Source organism: Phascolarctos cinereus, unplaced genomic scaffold (assembly GCF_003287225.1).
Source record: "Phascolarctos cinereus isolate Bilbo 61053 unplaced genomic scaffold, phaCin_HiC Scaffold_3;HRSCAF=262, whole genome shotgun sequence".
In the NCBI taxonomy this organism is placed as follows: Eukaryota; Metazoa; Chordata; class Mammalia; order Diprotodontia; family Phascolarctidae; genus Phascolarctos; species Phascolarctos cinereus.
The window spans coordinates 75,665,873-75,693,677 of record NW_027555736.1 but is presented as its reverse complement, the minus strand read 5'-3'; the positions used below and the strand labels follow the sequence as shown (position 1 = coordinate 75,693,677).

General features: G+C 37.6%; 1 protein-coding gene across 3 annotated transcripts; it reads left to right on the top strand.

The window, feature by feature from the left end:
• The first annotated feature begins 364 nt into the window (after window positions 1–364).
• Window positions 365–23,466, top strand: CCNJ (cyclin J). Of its 3 annotated transcripts, none has more exons than XM_020996868.2 (6): window positions 365–783; window positions 1,920–2,029; window positions 5,558–5,768; window positions 11,608–11,907; window positions 11,994–12,153; window positions 20,392–23,466. In XM_020996868.2, the coding sequence occupies exons 2-6, from the start codon at window positions 1,961–1,963 to the stop codon at window positions 20,804–20,806; spliced, it is 1,155 nt and encodes a 384-aa protein (XP_020852527.1). In that variant the 5' UTR covers window positions 365–783; window positions 1,920–1,960; the 3' UTR covers window positions 20,807–23,466. The 3 variants fall into 3 exon arrangements, with proteins under 3 accessions (XP_020852527.1, XP_020852528.1, XP_078007073.1); XM_078150947.1 differs by lacking the exon at window positions 365–783 and adding an exon at window positions 1,374–1,673; XM_020996869.2 differs by lacking the exon at window positions 1,920–2,029 and having other exon boundaries at window positions 366–783.
• Window positions 23,467–27,805: the final 4,339 nt, after the last annotated feature.

The following is a 27,805-nucleotide window of genomic DNA, read 5'->3' as shown; positions in this document are numbered from 1 at the left end:
CAAGTTTGTTGAATTGAATTGATTACGTGTACATACAGCCTCCTTTTATAAGGTGACTACTTAGAAGGGAACATTTATCTGGATTTTTCCCATGTGTTTAACATCACTCGTTATTTTATATTTTTATTCATATAAACCTCTATGTCTGTATATGTGTGTAAAACATATACATATATAATCGCATATACACAAAAGTGTGAAAAGGTAAGGAAGCAGAAAATCTCGGCTGGGTTTATTAATAGAGCCAAACAACTCGTACAGGTTGCCAGCAGCCTTGCAAGCATAAGCCTTCCCCACCTTCCTCACGCCCCGCCCCTTCCCTTCCCGCCACGCCCTGCCCTACCCTCCTGGACCTAGTCAAAAACTCAGCCCGGGTGGCGGCGGCGGCGGCGGCGGCGGCGGTGGCAGCATTGGCATCGGTGAAGGAGTTCCCCGCCCCGACCCGACCCGACCCAGCTCGTGCAGCCCAACTGAGCATGCCTACTGCTTAAAGCGCTCTCAGAGTTACCAAGTAGACGCTTGAAGCGGAGTACCTGGATCTCCAGGCTGCGGCTCCTGATTGGACGGGCCAAGGCGACCCCGCTGTAAGGCGACACTGGATTGGCGGAGGAGGGCCCGGCATGTGCCCCAGAGCTGGCTTTGTACACACGGCCGCTTCCCCGGCCCTTTAACAATGAGCGGCGAGAGCGGCTTGTCTTGGGGCTGAAGCCGAGCCTGGGGCCCGGGGACGCCCGCGCATGATGAGCCGGGCCCTGGCCCGAGCACTGAGCGCCCGGATTCTGGGTGAGTGATCGGAGGAAGGGGGCGGGGAAGGTGCGGGATCAGTCGGCGTGAGGGCTGAGGCCCCGGCGGGCGGGCGGGCCCTTTGTCCAGCTCCGACTCCCAGCCGGGAGCCGCGCCCAGCCGCCGCCCGCCCGGTCCTTCATTCCGTCTGTCCGGTTCTCCCGGAGAGCAGCCTTGGGGTGTGGGGGCGCGCGCGTGCACGTCGTACTTAGATGGGCCAGCATGGGTTTCCCAGTAGAATGGAAGCCCAGTGAGGGCAGGGGCGGTTTCATTCTGGGCTTTGGCTCCCCGGCGCCCAGTTCGTGCCTGGTACGTAGTGGAGGACTAATAAATTGCGTGCGCCTGGGCGTGTGTGTGTGTGTGTGTGTGTGTGTGTGTGTGTGTGTGTGTGTGTTGTTTACTTTGATGGGTGTCTTCCCCGTAGAGCGGAAGCCCCGTGAAGGGAGGGGCAGTTCTGTCTGTGCCTCGGACCCCAGCCCGTGGTACCACCTGCTGCCTCCTGGACACCTAGATAGATAGGCGCTTATTGATTGGCGGGGGGTGAGGGGTGAGGGGTGGGGAGGCGGCCTCTGCCCTTGGTACCGGCAGGTCTGCCTTCATCCTCGGGCTGGTGGTTTTGAGGGTCCCTGAGCTCACAGCCCTAAACCTGCCACTGCTCCTGGTTCTGGTCATGCCTGCCGAGTCCAGCTCAGCATCCCATCTCCCACTTTTGTGCCTTCATACAGGCTCTCTTCCTCGACTCACCCTCTCGCCCTCACCTCCAACTCTTAAAAGTCCTTGGCTTCTTAAGGCTTAATTCCACTACTCTCCTTCAGAGACCTTGACCTCTTCGTTGTCAGCGATCTCTCTTTCCTCTAATTATCTCCCACCCTCACCTCCAAGAATTAATTGTAAGTTTCTCAAGGGCAGGGACTGCTTTGTCTTTGAATCCTCAGAGCCCAACCCCAGTACCTTGCCTATGCTTCATAAATGCTGGGTTGGGGTGATCAGGTTTCTAAGGTCTTAAAGTTTTCGGGGAAACAGGTCATCTTGATTTTTGAGCATATTTGCAGGGTGGGAGATTAACTGCATCCCAGTGTTCCTCTCAGTAAATTGTCCGTGTTTGTGTGTATATATATATATATATATGCATATAGACTGAAGCTGTTGGATCTGGCTAAGCTTCCCATCCCATCCCATGGAGCTGGAGGGGCAGTGGTGGAAAGGACAGCTGGCTGCTGATATCCATCAAGCGCTAAGATACAAGGTAATCCTGAATGCTTCCCCGTCTCCTCAGGTGGCCTAAATTAGATAATCTGCCAATCACACGGAATCTGCCCATGCCAGAGAACCAAGATTCCGGAATCTCAGCTCAGAATCTTAGCTCATTGTAGTCTTAGAACAGGAAAGGGGAAATGGCTGAGTTTGTCTACTTCTCTGTCACCTCCTTAATCCATTTCCTGGGCTGTATCTCAAAAGTCCAAAAACATGTCAATAAGAAAAAACCTTCACCAAAAAAAAAATGGCAAGACCCTTCTTGCATTGTTAGTTTCTAAAATGAGTTAAGCAGTCAACTGTAGGAAGAATAATTGAATTAACTTTTGGGGATGTGGGCAGGGAAGAGATCTTAATTTCTCTTTGAGTATTAGCCAGTTAGTGCCCTTTCCACTTTTTTTTTTTAGTTATGTACAGTTTTGGAGGCTTTAGTACATGAAAGAATTCCTTAGCAACTTACATTGTTCTTGCTTTGCTCCTTGGAGACTGAATACCATTATAAAGGCACCCTTAAAGGGTGGAAGGGGCAGACACTTCATTCAGATCCTGAGAATTCTGCTAACAATTGAATTCTGAATCCATAGATGTATTGCAGGAAGTATAAAAGTAGATCTGATGTAGTTATTCTTATCATCTTTTCAACAATATGTATTTACTGATATAGTCAGAGGCAGGTTTTTTTGGTGTGTTTTTAAGTATAAAGTCCTTATGCCTACCAGTGAGCCATTTCTTACTCCCATTTTCTCCATAACTCTTAAAGATTTCTGATCTAACTGCTTTTAAATCCTACTCAGTTTTTAGGTCTGGGTCATTACTTAAATGAAAGAACAGGGGAAAACACGACAGTTGAACTCTCTGTAGAAAGGATCTTGCCTGAATTTAGGTAATTTCTCAGAAGAATGAGCTGACTAAACTGTGAAACTTAATTTTGATTTAGGATATAGGATCAGCTGTCCTTGGTTTGAAAGTATCAAGTTGCTATATTTATTTATCTCAACTAAGTAGCTTATTAGTAGATTTAAGATTTCTGAAGTACTGCTTATTAATTTAAAATCTTAATCAGGGAATAGAGGTCTTCCTAGTAAATATTTTAGCTCTATCAATCCTGTGAGAATTTTGTTGTAGTAATATCTATTCTATGCCTCAGGAAAGTTGTGAATAGGGCTGCTGACTTTTCACCTTGAAAACTGACAAGATTTTTATGGACTACTTCTTTTATATGCGAATTTCATTTTCAGTTTGAACTTTTTCTTTCTTTGGAATATTCCTCCCACTGTGTGAAGAATGTGAGTGCCAATGGATGCAAATTTCCTTATTTCATATAAACTTTCGTAGATTTTTCTTGGAGTACAAATCAATGAAGATATTTTTCCTCCACTTAATAGAATTTTTTTCCAGTTCCCTGTAAAGATAGTTTTCAACATTCACTTTTAGAAGGTTTTAATATTAAAATTTTTCTGTCTCCCTCTTTTCTCATCCTCCTCCCCAAGAGAGCAAGCAATCTGATATAGATTATACAGGTACAATCATATTAAATATTATAAAAATATTTTTGCCATTTCCTAATTTTATTTGTATAGATTTGCATTTTGGTTTTATTTTTATCTTTATATCCTGAGCATTTTGCATATAGCAAGTGCTTAAATATTTTTTACACTGAATTGAAGTCAAATTCTTCTGAGAGAGTTCTAAGAAATTGGCTTACTTTATCAAATTTACTTTCCAGTGAGTGGGCTATGTGGATATAAATGTCTTAAGATCAAAACTGTGTGACAGTTGGGTACTTTTCTGCCCTTTCATCTTCTTTTGTTAGCTTTCATCCTAGGGTCCTACAAGGATATCGAAGGCTTTTTATGGACTTCTAAGTAAATAGTAATTTTTAGAGAAACTGAAAAAAGAATATTCCAGCTTTTTTGGTGATGAGTTTAAGAAAATTCTTACTTTGCAAGATTAATTAGTTGTTCCCATGCTTAAGAATATCACCTGCCTGTACTTTAATATTGTTCAAATAATTAAAGCACTTGAGGAGAGTGGAGTTTGGGATTATCTAATTGGGAATTGATAAATGGGATAAAGGGTGCTGACCAAGTCAAGTCTGGTCTGGAAAAATTTGGATTCTGCAGGGAGTTGAGAAAGAAGTTTATTACTGAGTAGCAGGAGAAGAGAAACTTGCAAGCTTGAAGAAATATAGTTTGTTGTATTCCCTTATTTTAGATTGGTCTAAAGGTTGTCTGACATCTTTTCCTTTTTTTTTTAAATACGCAATCTCAATATGTTTCTGATAAAGTGTTAAAATCTTTTGTGTTATTGTTTTTCATGGCATAATACTTAAGTGTTAGGTGATTAACACAAGTCTTCCTTGTCTTACATAAATGTAACCTCTAGATTTTAGAGAATTAGTTAAGATGAGAAACTTGTTCATGGCAGAACCTGAAGGCACATACTTAGCATGCTTTCAGGCAAGAATGTCTTACCTGATAGATGGTGATATACACTTGGAGTGTATTATATTACACTATGGTGGTTGCATCACATATTCTAAATGCTCAAACAGTATAGGAGCAAGGTCTAGGAGCTACAAGTATATAGGCAAAAAAGTGACCTTTGTTCTTGGGAGAATTGTTCCTATTTCTCCCTACTCAATTTCCAAGGAGCCAGAGGTTATCAATATGAGTTAAGAAAACTTTTGTCTATGCATGTATTCATCTAATAACAAAGAGATTAATGGGAGAAAAGACTATTAATGTGGACTAGACTTCTAAAAGACATATAGTTCTTAGTATATGATAGTGGCCAACTTATGATGGAACTGGTTACCATCAACAGACATGTACTCAAGTGAATATTGTCCTAACCAATGTCATTTTGTATAATGGTTTTAATATATTATAATCTTAATTTGATATCTTTTGACTGGTTGCAGTTTATAATAGCGTTGCTATGGAACTAATTGCTCCTTAAACATTGTTTTACCTAAACTTGTTTTTACGGAACAGTGACTTCAGATGAGTATGCCTGTAATTCCTTCCTATCGTAAAGTATTTAGGCTCTTCTGATATTTTTTTCTTATGGAGATGTCACCGATTTTATGATGGAAATCAAGAAGAAAATAAGAATCCTCTTCATTTAAAAAAAAATCCCCTTACTAGAATACAGCTTTTAAAAGCATGAGAGATCTTTATTTGGATAAGACTCTGTGAGAAAATTTTCTAGAGCATCCTTCTCATCACTTTGAATTTGAATTGCCTGTACCACCAAGATACTTTTTAGGCCACAGCAGAGGTAGCAAGAGGACACTAAAGAATTAGAAGAGAATAATTTTTAAAATTAAGTCTTAGGCCATTTATTAAATGTGTTCTCAGTTTCCTTCTATTTTACTCAAGTGTTTCGGTCATTAGAAATAACAAGTAGTATGTCATTTAATCTTTTAAAAGCAAATTTGTATAAAATATTTGCATTCACTGAAATAGTTCATTCTCTGGGTTTTGTTTAATGCTAGATGTTCTTGCTTTTCTTGTAGGAGCTGAAGTTGCCCACCTATAAAGGCCAGTCTCCTCAGCTAAATCTCAGGCGGTATTTTGCAGACCTGATTGCTATTGTGAGCAATCGATTCACTCTTTGCCCCGCAGCACGACATCTCGCTGTCTATTTGCTCGACCTCTTTATGGATAGATATGACATCTCCATCCAGCAGCTGCATTTAGTTGCACTTTCCTGTTTGCTTTTAGCAAGTAAGTTTGTACTCTGACGAAACTGGAAAGAGTTTGCTATTGCTGTGAAGACCAGCTCTGATGTGTTGTTAATTTAAACAGAGAGGACCTAGAAAACGTCCTTCAAATTTGTTTTGTAAGAAGATTTATTTGGATGAGCATTACAGAATCTTGTTTTGGACCACAATGATCAAGAACCTTGTGTAGTCCCCTTTTAGAGAGGGGACCCACGTGTCTACAGTTGTATCTCTTGTAGCAAATTAAACATGCAGATACTCAAATCTACCTTTAGTCTCAGCATTGCATAGTTATTTGGTAGGTGGATGACGGGTGGCCTTATCAGTTTTATGTTAACAATAGATAATGAATAGCTACATCTCTGTCTTGATGCCTGTCCCTGAGCTGTTTCCATGCTTGTCAACGCTGGTACCAAAAGACATGTCAGAACAAGGAAAGTTTTAGTTAATTCTGCTATTTATCTGTCTTAGAAGTTTGTGTTGGAAGCATAAATTGAAGCTTTTAAACAGCCTGGATTCCTACTATCCACCTTCTCATTGTCATCATGGCAGAGTGTAGTTGTACTGCGTGTTATTACCACCAGCACATGAGGGAGGACTTCCCTTCTTTTGGGGCCTGAGGTTTTAGAGCCATCATACTCTGCCTGTCTTGCTCTCCTCTTAATAAGTGTGATGACAACAACATAATCTCAAGCCCAACGTTTTTAGTGCTATCAAAACTACTTAAATATAGGTGGTGAGAAGAAGTAGGGGTGTGAGCTTCATAGCAACACTGTAATTACTTTTCTGTGTAAAGTCCATTGTTGTACAGTTTAGGATTTGGGCCTTACTTTCCAGTCACTGTGATTAAACTTCCACTTCTAATAGAGTCTCTGCTACCTTGTTGTTACTTTCTAAATTATGAGATAAAATCTGCCCCAGAACCAGCCGAGGCACTTCTCTCTGGTCACCCAGATCCTCTGCTTAGCCCATTTAGACTCTGGTCTTTCTTATTCCATGTTTATATTCCTAGTCTTTTTATTGAATTCTCCTACACTAGCCACCTAAAGAGCTCCATGTATGTCTTGTGGAACCCAGCCTTCTCCCTTGTATCAGGCTAGGATACCTATGAAATCAATAGGTTTCTTCTGTGGTCTAGCTTCTATTGAATTGAACTCTCCCCCATTTTCCCATCCTTTACACAAAACCACCTTCTGTCACTCACCCAGACACCTTTAATCTGTTGTTCCCAGAGCCTTTATGTCTCCCAGAGGAGCCAAAGAGAAAGCTATTGTTTATCTACTAACAATTAATCTTCAAGTAAGTTATAATTACTTAACTTAGACATCTGTATGTAAAAGAGATCATCTCAGGTATATGCATTTGTGGGAAGGGAAAGCAATTTTTCACAATCCCCAGGGCTGGCCCTAGGTTTTCTGGCAACCTAGGCAGAATTAAAACGATTATTTTACAGAGACAGACCATTCTTTAAGGTAGGCATTTTTTTTTATGTCCAAAGCTACTGCTTGCTTTTCTAGGGACTTCAGCTAGCCTAGTAACTTTGTGGGTTGGTAACCCTTTGTGGCTTGATATTTTACAAATTTTGAAGTTGTATTTATCAGGTCACACACATTAAGTATTTGCAGAATAGGATAGTTTTTGTTGCTGTTAGCCTTGTAGAACATCAGCATTTCATTTAGTCAAAAGATCACTTTTCTAAATCTTAAAGTGCTAAGGAAATGTGAATTGTTATTACCAGATTGAAACAGGATTGGTGCTGCCCCTGTGCCAATGTCCCTTCCCCTCTCTCAAATAATCCTAGCACCTCTCCCTTGGCTGGGAACAGGGGCAGGAAAAAGGGGGATTACAGACCTTGAAATGATGACCTCAGAAAGCCACTATTTCTCCATGGTCCCTTGTGGGTGTCTTAGGGTATTTTTAAATGACAGAGGCACCAACCATTCAGCATCTAAAATCCTAAATTTTAGCCTACTAGTTGGTAAAGAACTACACTCCCCCCCACCTCATCCCCCTCTCATGCTTTTAGAAAGTACAGATGAAGTAGAAGCTTTCCAGTCTTGGGATGTAGCCCTAGGGCAGCAGAGATTTACTTTTTGTATCATGGATTCCAGTGGCAGTCTGAGGTCCATGGACCCATAATCATTTTTTAAACAAATACAATAAAATCCATAGAGTTAGGAAATCAGTTCTGTTGACACAAAGTTATCAAAATGTTTTTCCCATCCAAGTTCAAGGATCCCCTGAAGCCTCTCCATGGATCTTGTGCATCCATAGACCCCATGTTAAGGACTGTTGCCCTAGAAGATGATGTTGAGACCTTGGTCTTCCACCTTCAGCTCTCCCCTGACATAACGCTGTGGCTTACTGAAGTACAACGTCAGCTGGCGAAGCAATCTGGCTAGGTATAGTTGGTAGGAAGCCCCTGAAACCTGTAGGCGTAGATTGTGCCTGCTGGAAGATAAGTACCTTCATGTGTGCACCAATTCCATAAGCCTTCCCTCATCCTCCACTTATTGTTAGTTTTTGCTCCCTTCTCAGATCAGTATGGATTTATTTGTTTACATAAACTGTTTGGTCCTTGAGGGAATTTTTTGTTTCACCTTTGTGTCCTCTATACCTGGCATGTAGACACTTAATAAATGCTTATTATATTTGATTTGGCTTTCTAATTGGACAACCGTATAGCATTTGCCTAGCATTTAATCCCCATGGGTTCTGATCCATTCTAGGATAGTTCTGTGTAATTCTAGATTCAGTCACATCGCTTCTGACTTAGAACATAGCCAAATCCTTGTTTAGTCTTAGCATGTACCTGGTCTCCTCCTGGGTTCACAAGTAGGCCCCAGTGTCGATAAAACTATTTACCATATATAACTTTCTCTATCATGGCAGACATTTGATGTGTGTGGAAAGGTGAAATGGTTTTCTTTTTTGGCCAAAACGTTTAATGATTAGCTCTTTTCTTTTTCTCTCATTTGCCCCAAAAGTTACTTAATTTCATATTAATATACCATTTTAGTGTTCCCCCGAGTCTAGATGAAGCCAAAAGTCAAGAAAGGTCTTTCGAAGGCTATTAGTGTGTAGGTAGGTGCCCCTTATCTGCATGGCTCTGTTCAGTTAGGGTTTATGATCAGAGAAGTAAATCCCTTTTAAAACCCTTTAGCTTGTAGAGTATTACTTTCCTTTTTATACTTAATATTATTATTCAGTGACATTGTGCCTGATGTGGAACCTCAAGGAAACACAGTGCTAATTCTTGGCCCAGAGTTTAGATTTTTTGGACATGCTTTTTTTTTTCTGTAACAAGTTAGAGTGAAGTGCTTAGATAGCTGGGATATATCACCAGCTCTAAATGGGGGGAAAAAAGATTCTCCAAAATTTTAATCTGAAGCAAAGCAGAAATCCCAAATGTGGTTATTTAAAGATGTGCTGCCTTTCTAAAGTCAATAAATTATGAAATATTCACTTACTTAATAACTACTTGGTAAATACAAAGTTCCTATAAACGCTTGTTAATGCAGGTTTCATAACAAGCCCCTGCCTACTCAGGTAATAGTCTTGCACGTGAAGTCGAGTTGCTATGCTTTGATCTACAGGTCCAGATGTGGGCATGGAAAGAACAGCTCTCCAGCTTCTATTCTCAGTGATACCCAGCTTTAATGACCTTTGGTGAAGCGCCTACCTTCTCTGCTCCATCTGTAAAATTAGTAACCTTGTCCTTTGTTTAGGTGGTCGAAGTTTCAATGAGGTAATATAAAGCATTCTGCTCTTTGAATTTGACAGTGGAGTACCAGAATTTCAGCTGACACTGTCTGGTAATAATAAATATCTTTCTTTTAAGCAACTTCAAACACAAACCTTTCATTAATTAAAGTGTACAACTGTCCTTTGAAGTACACGGCAAGTCTTATTGCCACTTTGTAGTTGGCAAGGCAAGGTTTTGGTTTGCATTTCTAATTCATTACTCATTCTGAAGAATTTTGTTTTGTTAGTGTCAGACCAATAAACTAATCTCCTGTATCTTCACATTATAATAATTTGGAATAATTATCTTATAGGTTAAGGCTATTTTAGAGCAGCTCCCTGGACAGAAACAGGTGTTGATAGTCTGAAGCTTAGAAAATTTAAGCATGCTAATTTGGGCTAATTATTTATAAGCTGTGTCTGAAAATTCCAGATGATAGACAGATTTCCTACTAGCAATTTAACATAGGAATTTTATGTAAAATGAGTTCATGACTCGTTGATGTAGTCAGGTGTCACCAGCTAACTAACTGGCATGGAAGTGAGCTGATGGAGGGGGGAATGTTAGTAAACGTGCATGGCGTACGCTATTGCAACAGCCACGGAGGGGCTACTGAAGCTAGTGTCATTACATCGTTGTTTTTTACACGGACATAAAGTCACATTTTGTGATAGTGAGGGTACTTCAAGAGATAAAAGACCTGGTTCAGTGAAACGAGGACAAGTTCCTTTTCCACCACTTACAAGATGATCTTGAACAAGTTAGGCCCAGTTACCTCATCCCTAAAATGGAGATAATGATTGTACTGGGATGTAGTTAGCACATTGAACCAGATGAGTTCTTGAGGTTGTTACCCAAATTTTATGGTTATATAAAGATAATGCCTAAATGATTGAAAATGGAAGTAGAAAGTATAACTGTCTCCTAGAGAAGAGTGATTGCTGAATGATGAAGACTTAGGAGAAACAATGGGGTTACTATTAATCTTTGCATGTGGATCTAAATCACTTTTTCTCAAGAGGAAGTTAGAACCCTTGAGACTTCATTGATTCTGCAAAATTGTCATTTTTGTCTTTTAAATCTTACTTTAATTTACCTCCTAAAGGAGCAAGAGAGTGATTGTTGGCATAGTAGAAAGTATGGGACCTAGAGGTCAGAAAACCTGGATCTAAGTCCTTGGGTCCACTTTTAATGAGGTATAGATAACTTTAGCCATATACCTTTAGCCAGGGGTTCTTAATCTAGGGGTTTGTGGATAGCTTTCAGAGGATCTTTTAACTTTTTAAAAAAAAATTTGATAACTATAATGGGTTTCATTCCTCATCTATATGTTTTATTTATGCACTTAAAAATAATTCTGATAAGGGATCTATAGGCTTCACTGGATTGCCAAGAGTTCCATGATCCCCCAAAAAGTTAAGAGTCCTTGTTTTAGGCAAATCGCTTGACACCTCTGGGTCCGTTTTTTAATCTCTGAAAGGAGGGGTTGGACAGAGTAGTACCTGAACTCCCTTCCACTTCAAACATTTGTTATCTGTATTTTTTCAGAGGGGGGAGAGGGAACAGAATCCAGTTTCTTCAATCTGTTCAGATTTCTATTTCCAGTGATGAAGTGTTTATATTTTTAAAAACTGAAGTACTTTCGAGTTTAGGAAAAAAGCCCAGAATGACATCCTACCTCAAAGGGAAAGAAGTAGAAAAGGGCGGCGGGGCGGGGTGGGGGGGGTTTGTTGTTGCTCTTTAAAAGAATTGTTAACCTATTATTTTGGACCTTCAATCAAACTGAGATTTAGCTGGTAAGATAATTTGTTTTTCTTTCACATGGTTAGCTCTATTTTCATCTTGCATTAGAATATACATCCAAATGTTTACTACATTCCATAGTTCTGAATCTAGGAGGAAAATGATTAACCATATAAGTTAATCTGTAGAACCAGTAGGGAAAAAAAAGGATAATTCCATGTTTTATATGCTTTAGGAAGAAGAGACTTTTTCTTTGGATCAACTGTTCACATTGATGGCAGATGAATAATGTTTTATTGACTGGCTGAAATTTCTTACTGCCTAATTATTTCCTTTTATGTTTTTGTTCTGCAAGGTAAATTTGAAGAAAAGGAAGATAGTGTGCCCAAACTAGAGCAGCTGAACAGCCTTGGCTGTATGACTAACATGAATCTAGTATTAACGAAACAAAATCTACTACACATGGAGCTATTGCTGTTAGAAACGTTTCAGTGGAACCTCTGCCTTCCAACAGCTGCCCATTTTATTGAGTATTATCTTTCTGAAGCAGTCCATGAAACAGATCTGCATGATGGCTGGCCAATGGTTTGTCTGGAAAAAACTAAGCTGTACATGGCGAAGTATGCTGATTATTTTTTAGAAGTGTCACTGCAAGGTATGCTTCTGTTCTAGAAGATTGATTTGTTAGTTGATCAGTGTGTGTTTTCTGTTTACTTAAATTCATTCTTGATGTCTTCACAGATTATGCCTTTCTAAATTATGCACCTTCCCTAGTAGCCGCTGCTTGTGTGGCTTCTTCAAGAATTATTCTTCGTCTTTCCCCAACATGGCCTACTAGACTGCATCGCCTAACTGCCTACTCTTGGGATTTCCTGGTGCAGTGCATTGAACGATTATTGATGTAAGCCTCTGTTTACAGTTATATTTGTAATTCCTTGAATTAGATAGTATTTTAAAATCACAGCAATTTCTAATATTTTTCCTAATGTACAAGTTGCTTTAGAAGCAACCAGTTCAAGTTATGTGTTGTTACAAGTGAATTTTCACAAAGGGCTTGAGAAAAACCTTGTCCCTGGCAGCCAGCTAGGTTCCATGAGCATATTGTTAAGGACATAAAATAAGAGAGGATCCAGGCCTAACATCAACCACAAACTCAGATAAAGGTCTTGTTAGCAGGATCTGAATAATAGGTAAGTGACAGAGACAGGGCGCAGAGTTTGCATGCTTGTTTTCCTCCTTATCTCTGAGCTGCATTGGGCAGATCTTGTTTCTCTCCTGTTCTCCGAGACCTTTTTGGTGGGCTGCCATACAGCAGTAATACCTTAGTGGCAGTAGTACCTTAGGATTCCTACCGACTTTCTGGAAATTTTTACAATAGCTTACAGTAGTTATTTGACTATATATGATGGCAGTCTGACATTCCCCAGGGTCAAGACATAGGGGAGACAGCCTATGAAAGGCAACAAGGAGAGGAATTCTTTTTGGATCAAAGCTGGGGGATCAGGTCAGTTATGAAACTGCTTTAAACGTTATCACTTATATAACAGTACAGTGACTTTGATCTGAGCAGTATTAGAAGCAGGAGATACTGGCTTTGGAGGTGACCTTAGAGATAATCTAGTCCAAAGGTGGGGAACCTGTGTCCTCAAGGCCACATGTGGCCCTCTAGGTCCTCAAGTGCAGCCCTTTGACTGAATCTAAACTTAACAGAACAAATCCTTGGGATTTGGACTAGATAGTTTGGATTCGGTCAAAGGGCCGCACTTGAGGACCCGGGGGGGGGGTGCCACATGTGGCCTCAAGGCCGCAGGTTCCCCACCCCAGTTAGTCCAACATCTTGTTCAGTTGGATGAATCTCTTTTACAACATCTCCTATGGATGGACATCTATTTGAATATGTATGGTGAAGAACATTTTTGCTTTAATGCACTATTTGCCTCCTTGTAATTTTTTAACTTTTGTCATAGTTCTGTCCTTAGGAGACAAGCAGACTATCTTAATCCTTTCTTATGACATCTCTGCAAATTTTTAAGTCTTCATTCAGGTCTCCCCTGAGTTCTCTGCAGCCTAAATGTACCCAGGTTTTTAAACTGGTCCTCATACGGCATAATATTCGAGTATTCACTCCATTCTTTTGCCTTTATGGGCACCTTCTGATTTTTCAAATTTTATTTTAGAAGGTGACACACAGGATTAAAAGTTGTATTCCAGATGTGGTCTGAATAGGAAAAAGTACAGTGGGAATACCAAGTATCTTGTTAGAGATATTATACTTTTGTCTAGAGTTTGTGACTGTCAAGTCACTGTCAGTTCATTGAGTTTACAGTTCACTAACATTCCCATGGCTTTGAACACGAACTGTTATTTAACTATATCCATTATACTTGTATGGTTGATTTAACCCAAATAGATTGGCTGTTTCTGTACAGACAGACCACTGACTTGTTAAAGATAAAAAATAATAAAAAGCTAGGTCAAAAAAATCAAAGTGAGAAAGGTAATGCTGTACAATTAAAACAACCCATTTGTGATCTATTTCAACAAGTTCATGATGATGAAAAATGGGATATAGATGGACAAAGACATAGACACAGACTGCGAGCACTCCTACAGAAATCTAACCAGTGTATATCAAATATTTCATTAATTTGCCAAGCTGAAAGAAATTATAGCTGAGTATAACACTAGTTTAGAATGTAAACTTGTTAATAAACTCTTACAGAGAAGGATGATGGAACTTAGATTTTAACATCACAGGTTCTAGTGTGCTTTTAGAGGAGGTATGAATGGTTTTAAAGAGAACAGAGATTGGAAAACCAATCAGATTAGGTTGACCATATAAAGAGTCAATATTTGCTGGAGATGATAAAATTGTGAAGCCGTTGAAAGATTGATCTGCAAGACTTTCAAAGGAGGGGAAGATGAAGAAAGCTCACCTTATCACTAAGAAAAGGCAGGCAAGAACATCAGCTGCTACTTAACTTCATACTTTGCTATCCATATAAACTATCTAGGCCATATATCCATTTGGAGCTTATTTTGGTGCATGGTATGAGATATTAGTCTAAATTTAATTTTTGCCAAGCAGCTTTCCAGTTTTCTCAGCAATTTTCATCGAATAGTAAGTCCCTACTTTAATAGTTGGAGTTCTGTTGCCTTTTGGGTCTTATGTTCCTAATTTGCTCCACTGATCACCTTTCCTATTTTGTGAACCACTACAAAATATGTTTTGATAATTACTACTTTATAGGACAGTTTCAGATAGGGTAATGCTAGATTCCCTTTCTTTCCTCTTCGTCTCCCTATTATTAACTCTTTTTCCCAGAAGATGAATTTTGTTGGGTTTTTTCTGGCTTGATATGAAGTAACAAGTTGGTAGTTTCCTTAGTATGGAACTGAATACTAAATTTAAAAATATAAATTAATATAGGTAGAATTGTCATTTTTATTACATTGTAATCCATCCATGAGCAATGAATATTTCTCCAATTATTTAGGTCTCTATTTCTAGAAAGAGTATTTTTCTACTTGTATTTGGTCTTACTTGTTAGACTTCTAAGTATTTTGTACATTCTGTAGTTATTTTGAATAGAATTTCTTTATTTCTTCCTGTTGGGCTTGTTGGTAATATACAGGAAAGATGATTTTTGTGATTTTTATTATATCCTGCTACTTTACTGAAGTTATTGTTTCAATTAATTTTTAGTTGAATCTCTGGGATTCTCTACATAAACCATCATATCATCTGTAAAAAGTGATATTTTGTTTCACCTTTGCCTATTCCTTTTCCCTTGGTTTCTTTTTCTTATTGCTTTACCTAGCAGTTCTAGGACTGTGCCAAATAATAACAGTGACAGTGATCATCCTTGATTGACCCTTGATCTTAATTGAAAGACTTCTAGAGTTTTTCCATTATATATATTAGGTCTTGGTTTTAGAGGAACCAAGGAAATATTCATTTATTCCTATGCTTTCTAGTGTGTGGCAGTGTTGTTTGTATTTTTTAAATATATGAAAGGATGTTTTCTATTCTCAAAGGCTGGGGGTTTTTTATATCTATTGATTATAATTCTGTGATTTTTAAAAAAACATTTCTTTTGTCATTAATATGGTCTACTATGTTTATAGTTTTCTTACATAATTGAAGCAACTCTATTCCTCGTATAAACCCAACCTAGTCATAGTATAGAATCTTTTTAATATGTTGTTTTAGGCAATATTTCATTTAATTTTTTTGGTCAATATTCTTTAGGGATATTGGTCTCTAGTTTTCTTTCGCCTCTTTGTCTCTCCCTGGTTTAGGTATCAAGACCCTATTTGTATCAGAAGAAATTTGGTAGGATCCCTTCTTTTCCTGTTTTTTCCAATAGCTTATATTAAATTGTAGTTAATTGTTCTTATGGTATTTGATGGAATTCGCTTTTAAATCCATCTAATCCTGTTTCTCTTCACTGTCACCCCTCCCTCCTAGTACTAAACTTATGGATTGTTCCATCTGTATTTTTGGGGGGAAATTGTTTTGTTCAAATCCTCTATTTCTCCTCTTAATCTCAGTATTTTATTTTTTCATAAATATTCATTTCATCTAAGTTGTCAGTTTTGTTGGCATATTGGGCAAAATAGTTTCTGATAGTTTCTTTCGTTTCCTCTTTTGTTGTGAATTATTTACATTTTTTGAAACTAGTCTTAAAAAAAAAGCTCCTAGTTTCATTTGTGGAGTTAATGTTTATTTTTTTCTTTCCATTTGGTTCATCTCTTTCCTATTTAGTTGGAGTTTTTGGATTTGTTAGGGATTCTTTTTTAGTTATAATACTGACTCATCTGTTCTTTATCTCTTTTGTTGATGAAAGTGTTTAGATATAAATTTTGCTCCATTTTATATCTCAGAGTTTTAACATATTTCTCATTATTTTAATTTTCTTTCATGAAATTCTGTTCCTATGATTTGTTCTTTGACCCATCAATTCTTAAAGATTAAACTGCTTACTCTCCCATTTAAGATTAGATCCTTTTTTCAAAGGTTCTTTATTATAATTTTTCCTACATTGTGGTCAATAAAGAGTTTAACATTTTTGCTTTTTCATATTTGTTAATGAAGTTTTTATGCCCTAGAATATGGTCACCTTTTTCGTAAAGGTGACATGTACAACTGAGGGGTGTGTGTGTAAATATAGATCTCTTTCTACATATATATATATCTATATACATATAGATATATATATATGTGTGTGTGTATGTATATATATATATGTATATATGGATGTGTGTATGCATACATATGTATATATTTGCAACATTTAATTTTTCCTTTAAGTATTTTGATGCTGTGCCATTTAATGACTGTATGTTAACTATTGATATAATTTCATTGTCTGTGATGCCTTTAAGGATAATATAGTTTTCCTTTTTATCTCATTTAACCTTGTCTTTTTTTATTGTTGCCATATCTAAGATCATGATTGCTACGCTTGCTTTCTTGAGTTCACCTCAAGCATAATGCTCTCCTAGCCCTTCATTCTATGTGAATCTTTCAAGTTTTTTTCTTGTAAATGATATATTGTCGAGTTCTTCTTTCTGGTCTAATTCTGTCCTCTCTAATGGGTCAGTTCATCCCACTTATATTCGTAGTTGTGATTGTTAATCGCATATTTTCCTCATTATATTCTCTTATACTTTTCCTCCTTTGCCCCAATCTCATCCTCTTTACAAAGAAGATGATAAAGAAGAGAATGATTAACGTTAGTGATATATGATAGAATCAATCTGCTTCCATTCTGTTGCCCCTCCTCTCTTCCCCTAGACGAAACTCTGACCATTGATTTTTACTCCCCCTCAAAATTTTCCCCTTAGAGGTTGAAATTTGGTTGTTTGTGACTATTTCTTCCTCAATTTCACCCTCTCTGATTGCTTATTGAGTTCATTGTATCACTCACTTCAACACACTCTATGTGTTCAGTGCTCTTCTATTCGATTCAAATAAGAATGTGATTCATGTGTTTCCTATTAGTCCCATTTCTTAGCTCATAATTATATCTTCTTTTTATGTACCTCAGTTATGAAAAATCATAAATTCCATTCTCCTTCTTTCTTTCTCAGTGTGTTCTTTTTTCCTTCCCTTGTCTCTCTTTTCTTAAAGCTATTAAAATAGAATAAGTGGGAGCAGATGTTTTTCCTCATATTTCTTGCTTGAGGCCAACTTTGGTCAGTAAATTTACATAATATTCCGTTACATTTTCTTTGTTGTTGTTTTTTCCATTTAACATTATTGTACTCATTGTTTGTCATTTTCTTAGTTCTCCTTCACTTTGCATCACTTCGTAGATGTCTTTCCCATGCTTCTCTGAATTCACCAGAGTCTTTGTTTCTTACTGCATAGTAGTATTCCTTTTCCTCCATGCCCTACAACTTGTTTGGCCTTTCACCAGTTGATGGGTATGTACTTGGTTTCTTGTTCTTTGGTTCTACAAAAAGTGCAGTCATAAATATTTTGGTGTCTCTGGGAGGGCCTTTCTTTTTGTCACTGACCTGTTTGAGTTATAAAGTATGCCTAACAGTGCAATCTCTGGATCAAAGGGTATGGATATTTAATTATTTACTTTGCATGCTATGGTTCCAAATTTCTTTCCAGAATTGCTGGACCACTTCACGGCTCCACCAGTGCACTAGTATACCTGACTTTACACAACCCCAGACTGATGGTCTTAATAGACTTGAAGCCCAAATAAGTCAAGAGTATGATATGACAAAAAAAAAAACTAGACCTGAGTCTGTAGCTACCGTCCTTTCCTTTGTACCTCTCTATTTAACTGTACTATGACCCAATCTTCTTTTCTTCATCTTGGCCACAAGGCTGTTAGGAGAGACTTGTCTAATACCTTGCAGAAATCCATGTGTATACTTTGTCCACAACATTCCCCTATCTTCGAGTCTAGTGACCTTAGGCCAGGTCTTACTGATCACTGCTCCTTTTTCTAAATATCCAGAAGGCAATCTGTAATGGATATTTACTAGAGGGGATATCAAAGTCTATAGGCTTCAGAATCAATCTGCATAACCTTTTAAAAAATTGGAACACCATTGATCTTCCACATAGCACCTGCATAATTATGTCAGTATCTCAGATAGCCATTTAGCAATCATGTCTGCAAGTAGGCTGTTCTCTACTTCAGGCAGGTCAGGTCATTAGAACAGGTTAAGGGCTAGCCAGGGACTGTCTTACTATCTGTTCATTTATCTTCACCATTGCTGTTCTGTCCTTTTCAATCTGAAGATTGTTCCTCTCGATAGAGAAGGTAGAAGGAAAGTAGTTGAGTAATTCTGCTTCTTTTCGGTCCCTCATCAAGCTACCAGCTCCATGAAATGACTGTTATCCCAGTGTAGATTTTTTTTTTTCTTAAGCCATTTAGAAAATATACAAATGCTTATGTTGGACATAGTCTTTGGATATTCTGGTCTTTCACCTTTGACTTAAAAATCATAGTGCTAACTTACATTTGGGTACTTTCCTTACAATGGACCTGTGAAATGGATAATGTTTGTTAGCACTGTCTTCATTTTATAGAAGACAAGTCAGTGCAGCAGAATAAATAGACAGCTGGCCTCAGAATCAGGAAGCCCTGAGTTCAAGTCCCACTTCTGATACATAGTGTTTCTGTGATGCTAGACAAATCACTTAACCTCTAAGGGTCCCAGGCAACTCTCTAATACTATGCTATTAATTTAGGGGAAGGTAGGTGGTACAGCGGTCCTGGAGTCAGGAAGACCTGAGTTCAAATCCAGCCTTGGGCACTTATTGGTTGTGTTGTCCTGGGCAAGTCACTTCATCTGTCTGCCTCGGTTTCCTCAGCTGTAAACCTACCTTCTAGGATTGTTGTGTGGATCAAGTGAGATAGTAATTCTAAAGCACTTAACAGTGTCTGTCATGTAGTAAACCCCATATAAATGTTAGCTGTTATTACTGTAAGTTGCAAAAGAATATACAGACCTGCATTCTTAGAAGCAGTTTTCTTACTGGGGAGTTCCCTAAACCAGTGAAATCATAGGATGCAGTCCTTACTTTCTCTCTCTTTATAGACAAGGAAACCAAATTATAGTATAAATTATGTGAATGTGGCCACATAGTGTGTGGGTTTGGGACCCAGATTTTCTGATTGTTTCTATTGTACCACACTGGCTTCCTGTTATTCTTTCTTTAAAAAAAAAAAACAAAACACTTAGATTTTATTGATATCTTTTGTTTTAGTTTTGCAGCATTCAATTTCGATTCTCTTGTGATTGTTCTTCTGTTTACATTATTGTAGTCATTGTACCTATTGTTTTCCTGACTGCTAACTCTACTTCACATCAGTTCATAGAAGTCTTTCCATGTTTCTCTGTTTTCTTGCATTGTTGGTGAAGCTACAAAGTAACACACACATTCTGGGAAGCATTTTGGAATTTTGCAAATAAAATAACTGAAATGTCTGTAACCTTCATTGACAGAAATGTTCCATGTGTGCCAAAATGTTTGCATCAGCACTTTTTGTTGTAGCAAAGACCTTAAAATAAAATGATGCTTGTTGATTGCAGAATAGCTAAACAAGTATTATATGAACATAAAGGAATCCTCCTGTGTTTCTCTATGTGTTTATAGTCCTTTGGCACATTTCTTGTATTCATGATTGGTTCTGTGCCTGTTTTTTGTACATTTGTAAAAATCTGAATTCATCAAAGAGCTCCTGTAGTGTGGCTGTGTTGTTCTCTGTAAATGTTTCTTCTTTCTCATTGGAGTAACATTCCTCAGCATCTTTAGTTCCTCTTGAGCTGACTTCATTTTATAGTGTCAAACTGTAAGATCACAGGGATCTTTTCCCTCTGAATTTTTAAAAATTTGTTTTCTTAAGTCTAGGAAAAATCCAAGTCTGATTAAATCTAGATCTAATTTTATACCACATGCTACATTCTCCTCTCTGGGCTAAGATAACATAGTCATTTTCTGAGAGAACACTAGTAGTATCAGATTCTTTGAGGTCAGCCATTGCTATAATCAATCTTTTGCCAAACTTATCTTTTTTAAAGTTTTTGAGGATTATAGTAAGATTAAACCCAAAAAATGAGTACTTAGTTATGTAAAATAATTTACTGTCTCTTTGTATTTTAGTGCCCATGATAATGATGTGAAGGAAGCAAACAAGCAGAAAGGACAACCTGGTCCCCAACAAGGTCACCTGAGTGTGTTTCATCCTACATCCCAAACTACACGACCAGTCCACATTCAGCAGCCTCAGTATCTCCATCAAGCACATCAGACCTCACTGCAGTATCGTCATCCAGTGACAGAGCAACAAAACTGTCCACAGATAGTATCTACCAGCACTCACACCTCAACCTACACATTACAGACTTGTCCTACTGGCTTACAGACCAGCGTTCAGGGCCTTGGGCACATGCAGACTGGTGTTGGTATGTCCCTGGCAATACCAGTAGAGGTTAAGCCTTGTCTTAGTGTTTCTTACAACAGGAGTTATCAAATAAATGAACATTATCCTTGCATCACTCCATGCTTTGAGAGGTGATGATTTGTCAAAGTAAGCATTGATCGGGACTTTGTTCTCACATAAGTTCTAAGAATATAAATTAAAGAGAAAGTGCTCTATTCAGAAGGAAAGCAGAGATTGAATGCTAACAAGATTTCAAACACTGAGCCCACTAAAATTGAATTGAAAATATCCTTTTCATTGCATCATGTACACATGGGAAAACTGAACTAATAATTACGTACGAGTCAAATCTGTTGCATGTTATTTCCACAAGAATCTCTGTATAGCAAAAACTTCCAAACCCCAGGTGAAGGTCCAATTATTTCAAGCATTATTCATTACCAAAAAGAAAGAAAAATAATTTGGACAGTTCCTACTTCATTGTAATGGGGTTTGTCTTATGATAAACTTTATGCTGACATTTATCTCAAGGAAAACCACTTTTCTGTGGACTTGCCAAACAGTTTTTGTATGAAGGAAATTTGCAGTATTACTTTTTGAAGAGGTCATTTTTGTATATTGTGATATTTCTGAATAATATACTTGATTTATAGATTAATTTTGACTACATTCAAATTCATTGAGTGCTGTGCTACAGTATCAGTCTGTGCTGTAGAATAATACTAAATTCATTAGTAGAAATTATCCTACATAACTTCCTCTTACAAATAGTATGTGTATTTGGGTATAAGGATTAAGGGCAAAATTTATCTGTTTACAAAATAATGGTTTTTAATATACATACATATTTGCCTGAAGTTTAGATGAAAATACATATGAACTCAGGGAATTTGCACTACTCGGAAACACTTAACTGTAATGCAGCCTGCTTTCGAGACATTGAGAGTATTGACAGCCAGGGGAATTTATAAATATTTATAAATTGTAATTAGGCCAAAATACTTCCACATGCTTTCAAATGAGAATATAGAATCCTAGCACAGGTCAGATAAAGTGGTTGTACCTGTGGTTCATTTTTATATGTCTGTGTGTAGGTTTTGTATTTCTTACTGCAATCTGTGACTTATCCCCAATTTGATAGTTCAGTTTTCTTTTCTTTTCTTTTTCTTTTTTTTTAAAGGTAGCATGATTATAAAATGCAGAGCCTAAAAAAAAAAAAAAGGTATTTGTAAGGAAAGGTTCTCAGGTTGTGCCGGGATGGCACTTTCTGTTTCACAAGAGACAGAGATTTGTAACTAACTTTTGGGTCCAACAAATAAATGTTATTTAAGGGCGCTTATACAAAATTGCTTTAATGGCAGCTGGCAGGACAAGGACTGGCTTATTCTCTGAAATTCCACTGCCTTGTTAATCAGTGGATGCAGCAGTAATCATGACCACAAGAGCAATTTAGGGGTTGAGGAGTGTTGGGGGTGGGGGGAGTAGTAAGTTAAAAGGGGAGAAAATAAATATATTACAATAACTATGCGGTTAGCTATATATTATGTTCTTTGTGGGAGAGAGGGAGGTGTGGTGAAGGGAGACTTCCTGGCTTAAAATGAGTTAAGTTCATTAAAGAAATTTTTTTAAGTAGCACTTAAGTAGAAAGGAGTTCACATGGCTGATATTTGACTGCCATTTTATATGCTAAAGTCAGATGTCAGTGTTATTGCCAAGATATGGGTATGCAGCAGGAGTCAAAGTAGTTGTGGTATTATTCTTAGTAGAGAAGGGACTCGGCATAGGAAGGGAAACTTTCCCAGGAAAACTCCAATACTTGATGCAGGTGGTAGTTCCACATATGTGAATTACAGTGTTTATGAGACAATTTCCTTTTTTTCCTTAAAAAAAAATGCTTTATTGGATGCTTTAGTCATCCAATAGTACTTAAGTTTGGTAGGGGTAGGGATTAACACCAAGGGAAGACTTTTAAAAAACTCGATGTGGAAGTCTTGCTTTCTTAAAGTGCCATTTTAAAAATTAACTTCCCCCAGAACATCGCTTATCTGTATTCCCTTATTTGTAAGTTTCTTGCCTTGAGAAAACTTGAATTACCTGGGGGAAGTTGACGCAAAAGGAAGCTTTCTGTCATATTCACATTTCACAGTACTGCAACTTTGAGTCAAGCTTTCAGTATTTTAACTACCTCGATACGTGATGAATGTAAAGTATTGGGATTGAGATCCCAACTTGAAACAACAGCTGGTGCCTATGGTAACTTAATGTCTCATCAAATGCTTTTATTGGTTTAAATGTCATTCTTGGTGCAGAAGAGTAATTTTTAAAAAAGAAAATTAAGTAATTTCCAGTCTGTGTTCAGACAGCCAATTAACAATGGATTGATTTTAGGGAAAGGATTAAATAATTGGTAATTATTGCTGCATACCCCTTTTTATTTGGCCATTTTAAAGCTTCCAGTTTCAGTTGAAAAGCAATTCATTATTGCTGTCTGTGGTTTTGTTGTTTTGTTTTTGTTTAACTTATTGCTTAGTCTGAGTTTCTCTGAGTACAAGACCATCAAAAATATGTACTGTGAACAGATTAATTTTATATAAGAGGGCTTTACCAAAGGCCAGTGAATACACTACTAAAGGTCAGACTGCAAACCAAAATGTATGTGTTATGGCATTAATTCCAAATAGTGCTTATAATGCAAAAGTCCACAACAATGGAATCTAGATGAGTGCTATGCACTTAGAATTTTAAAATAAAACTAGTTTTGAGTACTATGGCTTTGGTATTCGTTTAAATATGAACTCTGGATGTATATATTTGTCATTTCATTTAACCGTGTTCAACTATAAGTCGGACTTGTTTACTTAGTTATATTCACAAATAATAAAAAGAAATCAGTCCAGAAATGGTATTATGTTACAGTAATTATGCACATTTGTTTTAGTCATTTCAGTTCATTAAGCCTTTTGTGGTCTAATCTTACATTCATTGCTTAGATACAGAGCACAATGAATGCATCTTTAATAATAGTATGATTATGAAGTCTTTGCTTTCCAAAAGTGAAGAGAAAGCAAGTAGGGAATCGGAAAACAAAAGACCAAGGATGGGAGAGGGAAGCAAGGGAGCGTTGGGGTGGGGGATGGGGAGTAAGAATGAGACAAAGTCAGGGAGCAGCAGGAGGAAGAAAGAGCAGGGGCAAGTTAACAGACTGTGTCACTGACACTTGACATCTGTTTCCTTTGGTGTCTTAATTCACTTTCCATCAAACTTACATATAAGATACATCAAGCATTTGACTTCCTCCATGCTTTATTCCCTTTACCTGTGGAGATCCTAACCCCATTATGTCTTGGATGATTTTCAGGAGCTTCTGGGGCCAGAGAATAAATCATCCTGTGATCGCTCTGGTGATAGGCCTCTCTGAATTTAGTAAGGCTTAGTAAGGTCCTTAAAAGATAGACCTGGTCTTATCATTGGACAATACTTGGCCTTTCCAGCTTAGTGGGATGTGCCACAATGTGTATTCCGTGGTCACAGCCTTTAAGAACCCAGGGTCACCTTCACACTGTAATATGGTATCACAGGAGGATCTTAGTGGAGAAGTTTACTAGCCAGGCAAAGGAAATTTGTTGGGTTGTTTTTTTTTTTTAACCCAAGTGGAAATTAGATTTGTCTTGTGTAAGTTTTTCTCAAGAGCAGTTTCACTTTTAAAATGTTAATAGTCAATGGTGTTCATAGCCTTACTTGGTGATTTTAAGTGTAGTATTTTTACGGTCAGTAAATAGGCATTTATTAAATGCCTTGTATGATGTAATAGGACAGTTGTTATCAAAAGGGTATGTATACCTTGGCAGGCGTGAGGCTTGGCTAGATGTGCTACATATGCCAGTCTCCCATGAATTGCATGGGACTTATACTTGTAAATGAATGGGTGAATTTCTTAGTTTTCCTGTGGCATTCTGCATTTTTTCATGGCAAAGAGTAATACTATATCCTGAGCAAAAAGCATGAGAATGGTACTGGTGGTGGTCTTATGACCCTAAAATTTCATCCTCTAAGAAATAGAAACTATGGAAGGATGAGAACATCACAAAAAGCATACCCAACCCCACGTTGGGCAACCCATCTTGATCAAAGGTCCTGAGTGCAACATGGTACAAAACTGGATCAGTCAAGCAGGTATTTTTCAAACACAAACTAAATTTTTAGCCCGAGGATGTATATGAGGAAAAATGAATGGAAACCCATTGGAAAATTGCCATCTGGCTGGATCACCTGGCAGCAGAGTATATTGGGTCAGATGGATGTGGCAAGTAGCATAACAGTGGGACACCGACCAAGTTTGGGAAGTATTGATTCCTTATGGGTTGGTCTTTTTTTGCGTTTGATGACTGAGCCATATCAATAGCTTGAGCCTTAATCTTGAAGACAAAACTGGATTTTCAGTAAGAACTGCATGAATACCTAGAAGAAATGAGATGACATCAAGAAACATTTTTTAAAAGTCAAAAGAATGGGAAAAAAATAAAAAATGTGATTTTCTCTTTGGAAAGACAACTGACCTGGGAAATAAATCGAGGAGAGATAATTTAAAGATTAATGGACTCTCTACAAGAGCCTACATATCATAGTTCAAGAAATTACGAAGGAAAACTTCCTCAGTATCTTAGAACCAGAACCAGTAAAATAGAAATGGAAATAAATCCCCCATGAAAACTCCCAGGAATATTATAGTCAAATCCCAGAACTCCTAGGTCAAAGAGAAAATAATTTCAAGGAGCCAGAAAAAAAATCATTTAAATACACATGGAGCCAATAGTTAGGATCACACAAGATTTAGCAGCTACCATGTTATAAGAGCAGAGGGCTTGGAATATGATATGCTGAAAGGCAAAGGAGGTAGGATTACAACCAAGAATAACCAACCCAGCAAAACTGAGTATAATCCATTGTGGGGGGGAGCAATGGGAGTGGGTAGGTGGGATGGACATTTAGTGAAATAGAGGACTTTCAAGCATTCCTGATGAAAAGACCAAAGCTGAACAAAAAATTTGACTTTCAAATATAAGACTCGAGCATAAAAAGGTAAAATGAAATGGAAATCATAAAGGACTCAAGATTAAACTCTTTCCTTCCTATAGGGGAAGATAACACATGTATCTTCTAAAAATTTTATCATTATAAGGGCAGTTAGGAGTCTACATAGATCGAGAACATGGGTGTGAGTAGATTAGGTTGGGATGGTCTTCCAAAAAAATGGAAGGGTGAGAAAGAGGAAAGCACTGGAAGATGGGGGAAGGGAGAAGAAAAAATGTGGGAAATTATCTCACTTAAAAGAGGCACATGAAGAGCTTTTACAGTGGAGAGGAAAATGGAGGAGGGGAGATTAGACAATAATTGAACCTTACTGTTATCTGGACTGGTTCAAGGAGAGAATATATATATACATACATACATACATACATACATACATACACATTCAGGTGGGTATAGAACCCATCTTACCCAACAGGGAAGTAGGAGAGGAAGGGGATAAGAGAAAGGATGAGGGGGAGAATTAAGAGAGGCAGTGGTCAGAAGCAAAACAGACTTTTGAGGAGGGACAGGGTAAAAAAAGATAAACAGAAGAAAATAGATTGGAGGGAAATACGCAGTCCTCATAACTAAATGTGAATGGGATGAACTCGCCCATAAAATGGAAATGGATAGCAGAATAGACTAGAAACCAGAATCCAATAATATGTCGCTTATAAGAAATACCATTGAAACAGTTAAAATAAGGGGCTGGAGCAAAATCTATTTTGATTTAGTTGAAGTAATCAGGGGTGGAAATCATAATCTCAGGCAAAGCAAAAGCAAAATAACTCATTAAGAGATAATCAAAGGAACTGCATTTTGCTAAAAGGTACCATAGACAATGAAGCACTATCAATGATAATCATATGTGCACTAAATGGCCTACAATCCAAATTCTTAAAGGCGAAGTTGAATGAATGATTGGAGGAAATACAGTAAAACTAAACTAGTGAGAGATCTCAATTTACCCCTTTCAGAACCAGATAAACATAACCATAACATAAACAAGAAATTTAGGAGATGAATAGAATTTTAGAAAAATTTAGAAAAATGGTAGACCTCTGGAGAATACTCACTGGTAATAGAAAAGAATATACCTGTTTCTCAGCTTGCATGGTTGCTTGCCTTCTTAATGGATGTGGGAGGGGTTAGAGGGAGGAAGATTATTTGGAACTCAAAGTGTTTTTTTTAAAGGAATGGTAAAAATAAATAAGTGATTAAAAAATACTTAGTAGCTTCCAGTAAGAACCAGAGGAAATCTTAGATTGTATTATTCCAAAAGGCAAAAAGGACTTACATCCAAGAGTAACTTCTGCAAAAGTGAGTATAATCCTACAGATTAGCAAAACAGTTCTTTAATGGAATAGTGTTGAGTATTTCTGATTAAAAGACTGTAGCTGTGTAGGAATTTTGAAATAAAAATGAGTCCAGAGAAACCTAGGAAGGTTAATTTAAGCAACTGGAAGGAGCTGTGTGTTAAGGTAGTGCTAACATTTTAATTGGAAGAGAAGAAAAGTGTCACTTCAGAACCTTAATATCTTCAAACTGCATTAAGGGAGTTAAATTTTAAAAATAGGACTGGGGGTGGGGGTGGGGCATGGATTGGTTCTGGGTTTTTTAATTTTTTTCAATCAACACATTTTCTCTCCCTCTCCACCTATTTTTTTTAAAGAAAGAAACCTTGTAACAAATATAGTCTAACAGAACTAATTTCTCTACATTTCTCTAATTTTTTTCTCCAAAACTGTGCAAATTCCTTGTGAAAACTTTTTTTTCTTCACATGTGTATTTTAGCAGTTTATATTAAAATAGTTCTTTTTCTACGGTGCCAATATCCCACACCTTTTGGCAACTAATACAAATTTATTCCTTTACCCAAAAAAAACTCTCCATACCCTTTTTTAATCATTAACTATTCCTTAAGACAAGGGCTTTAACAAGACAGTTCACCTTAGTCTTGGTTCCAGCCTTAAAAAAAAAAAAAAGAACCATGTCATATTTTTGCATTTATCCTTAGTTATTGGTCTTCATTCTTACTTCTCTCGTATATTGTCATGTACTTTT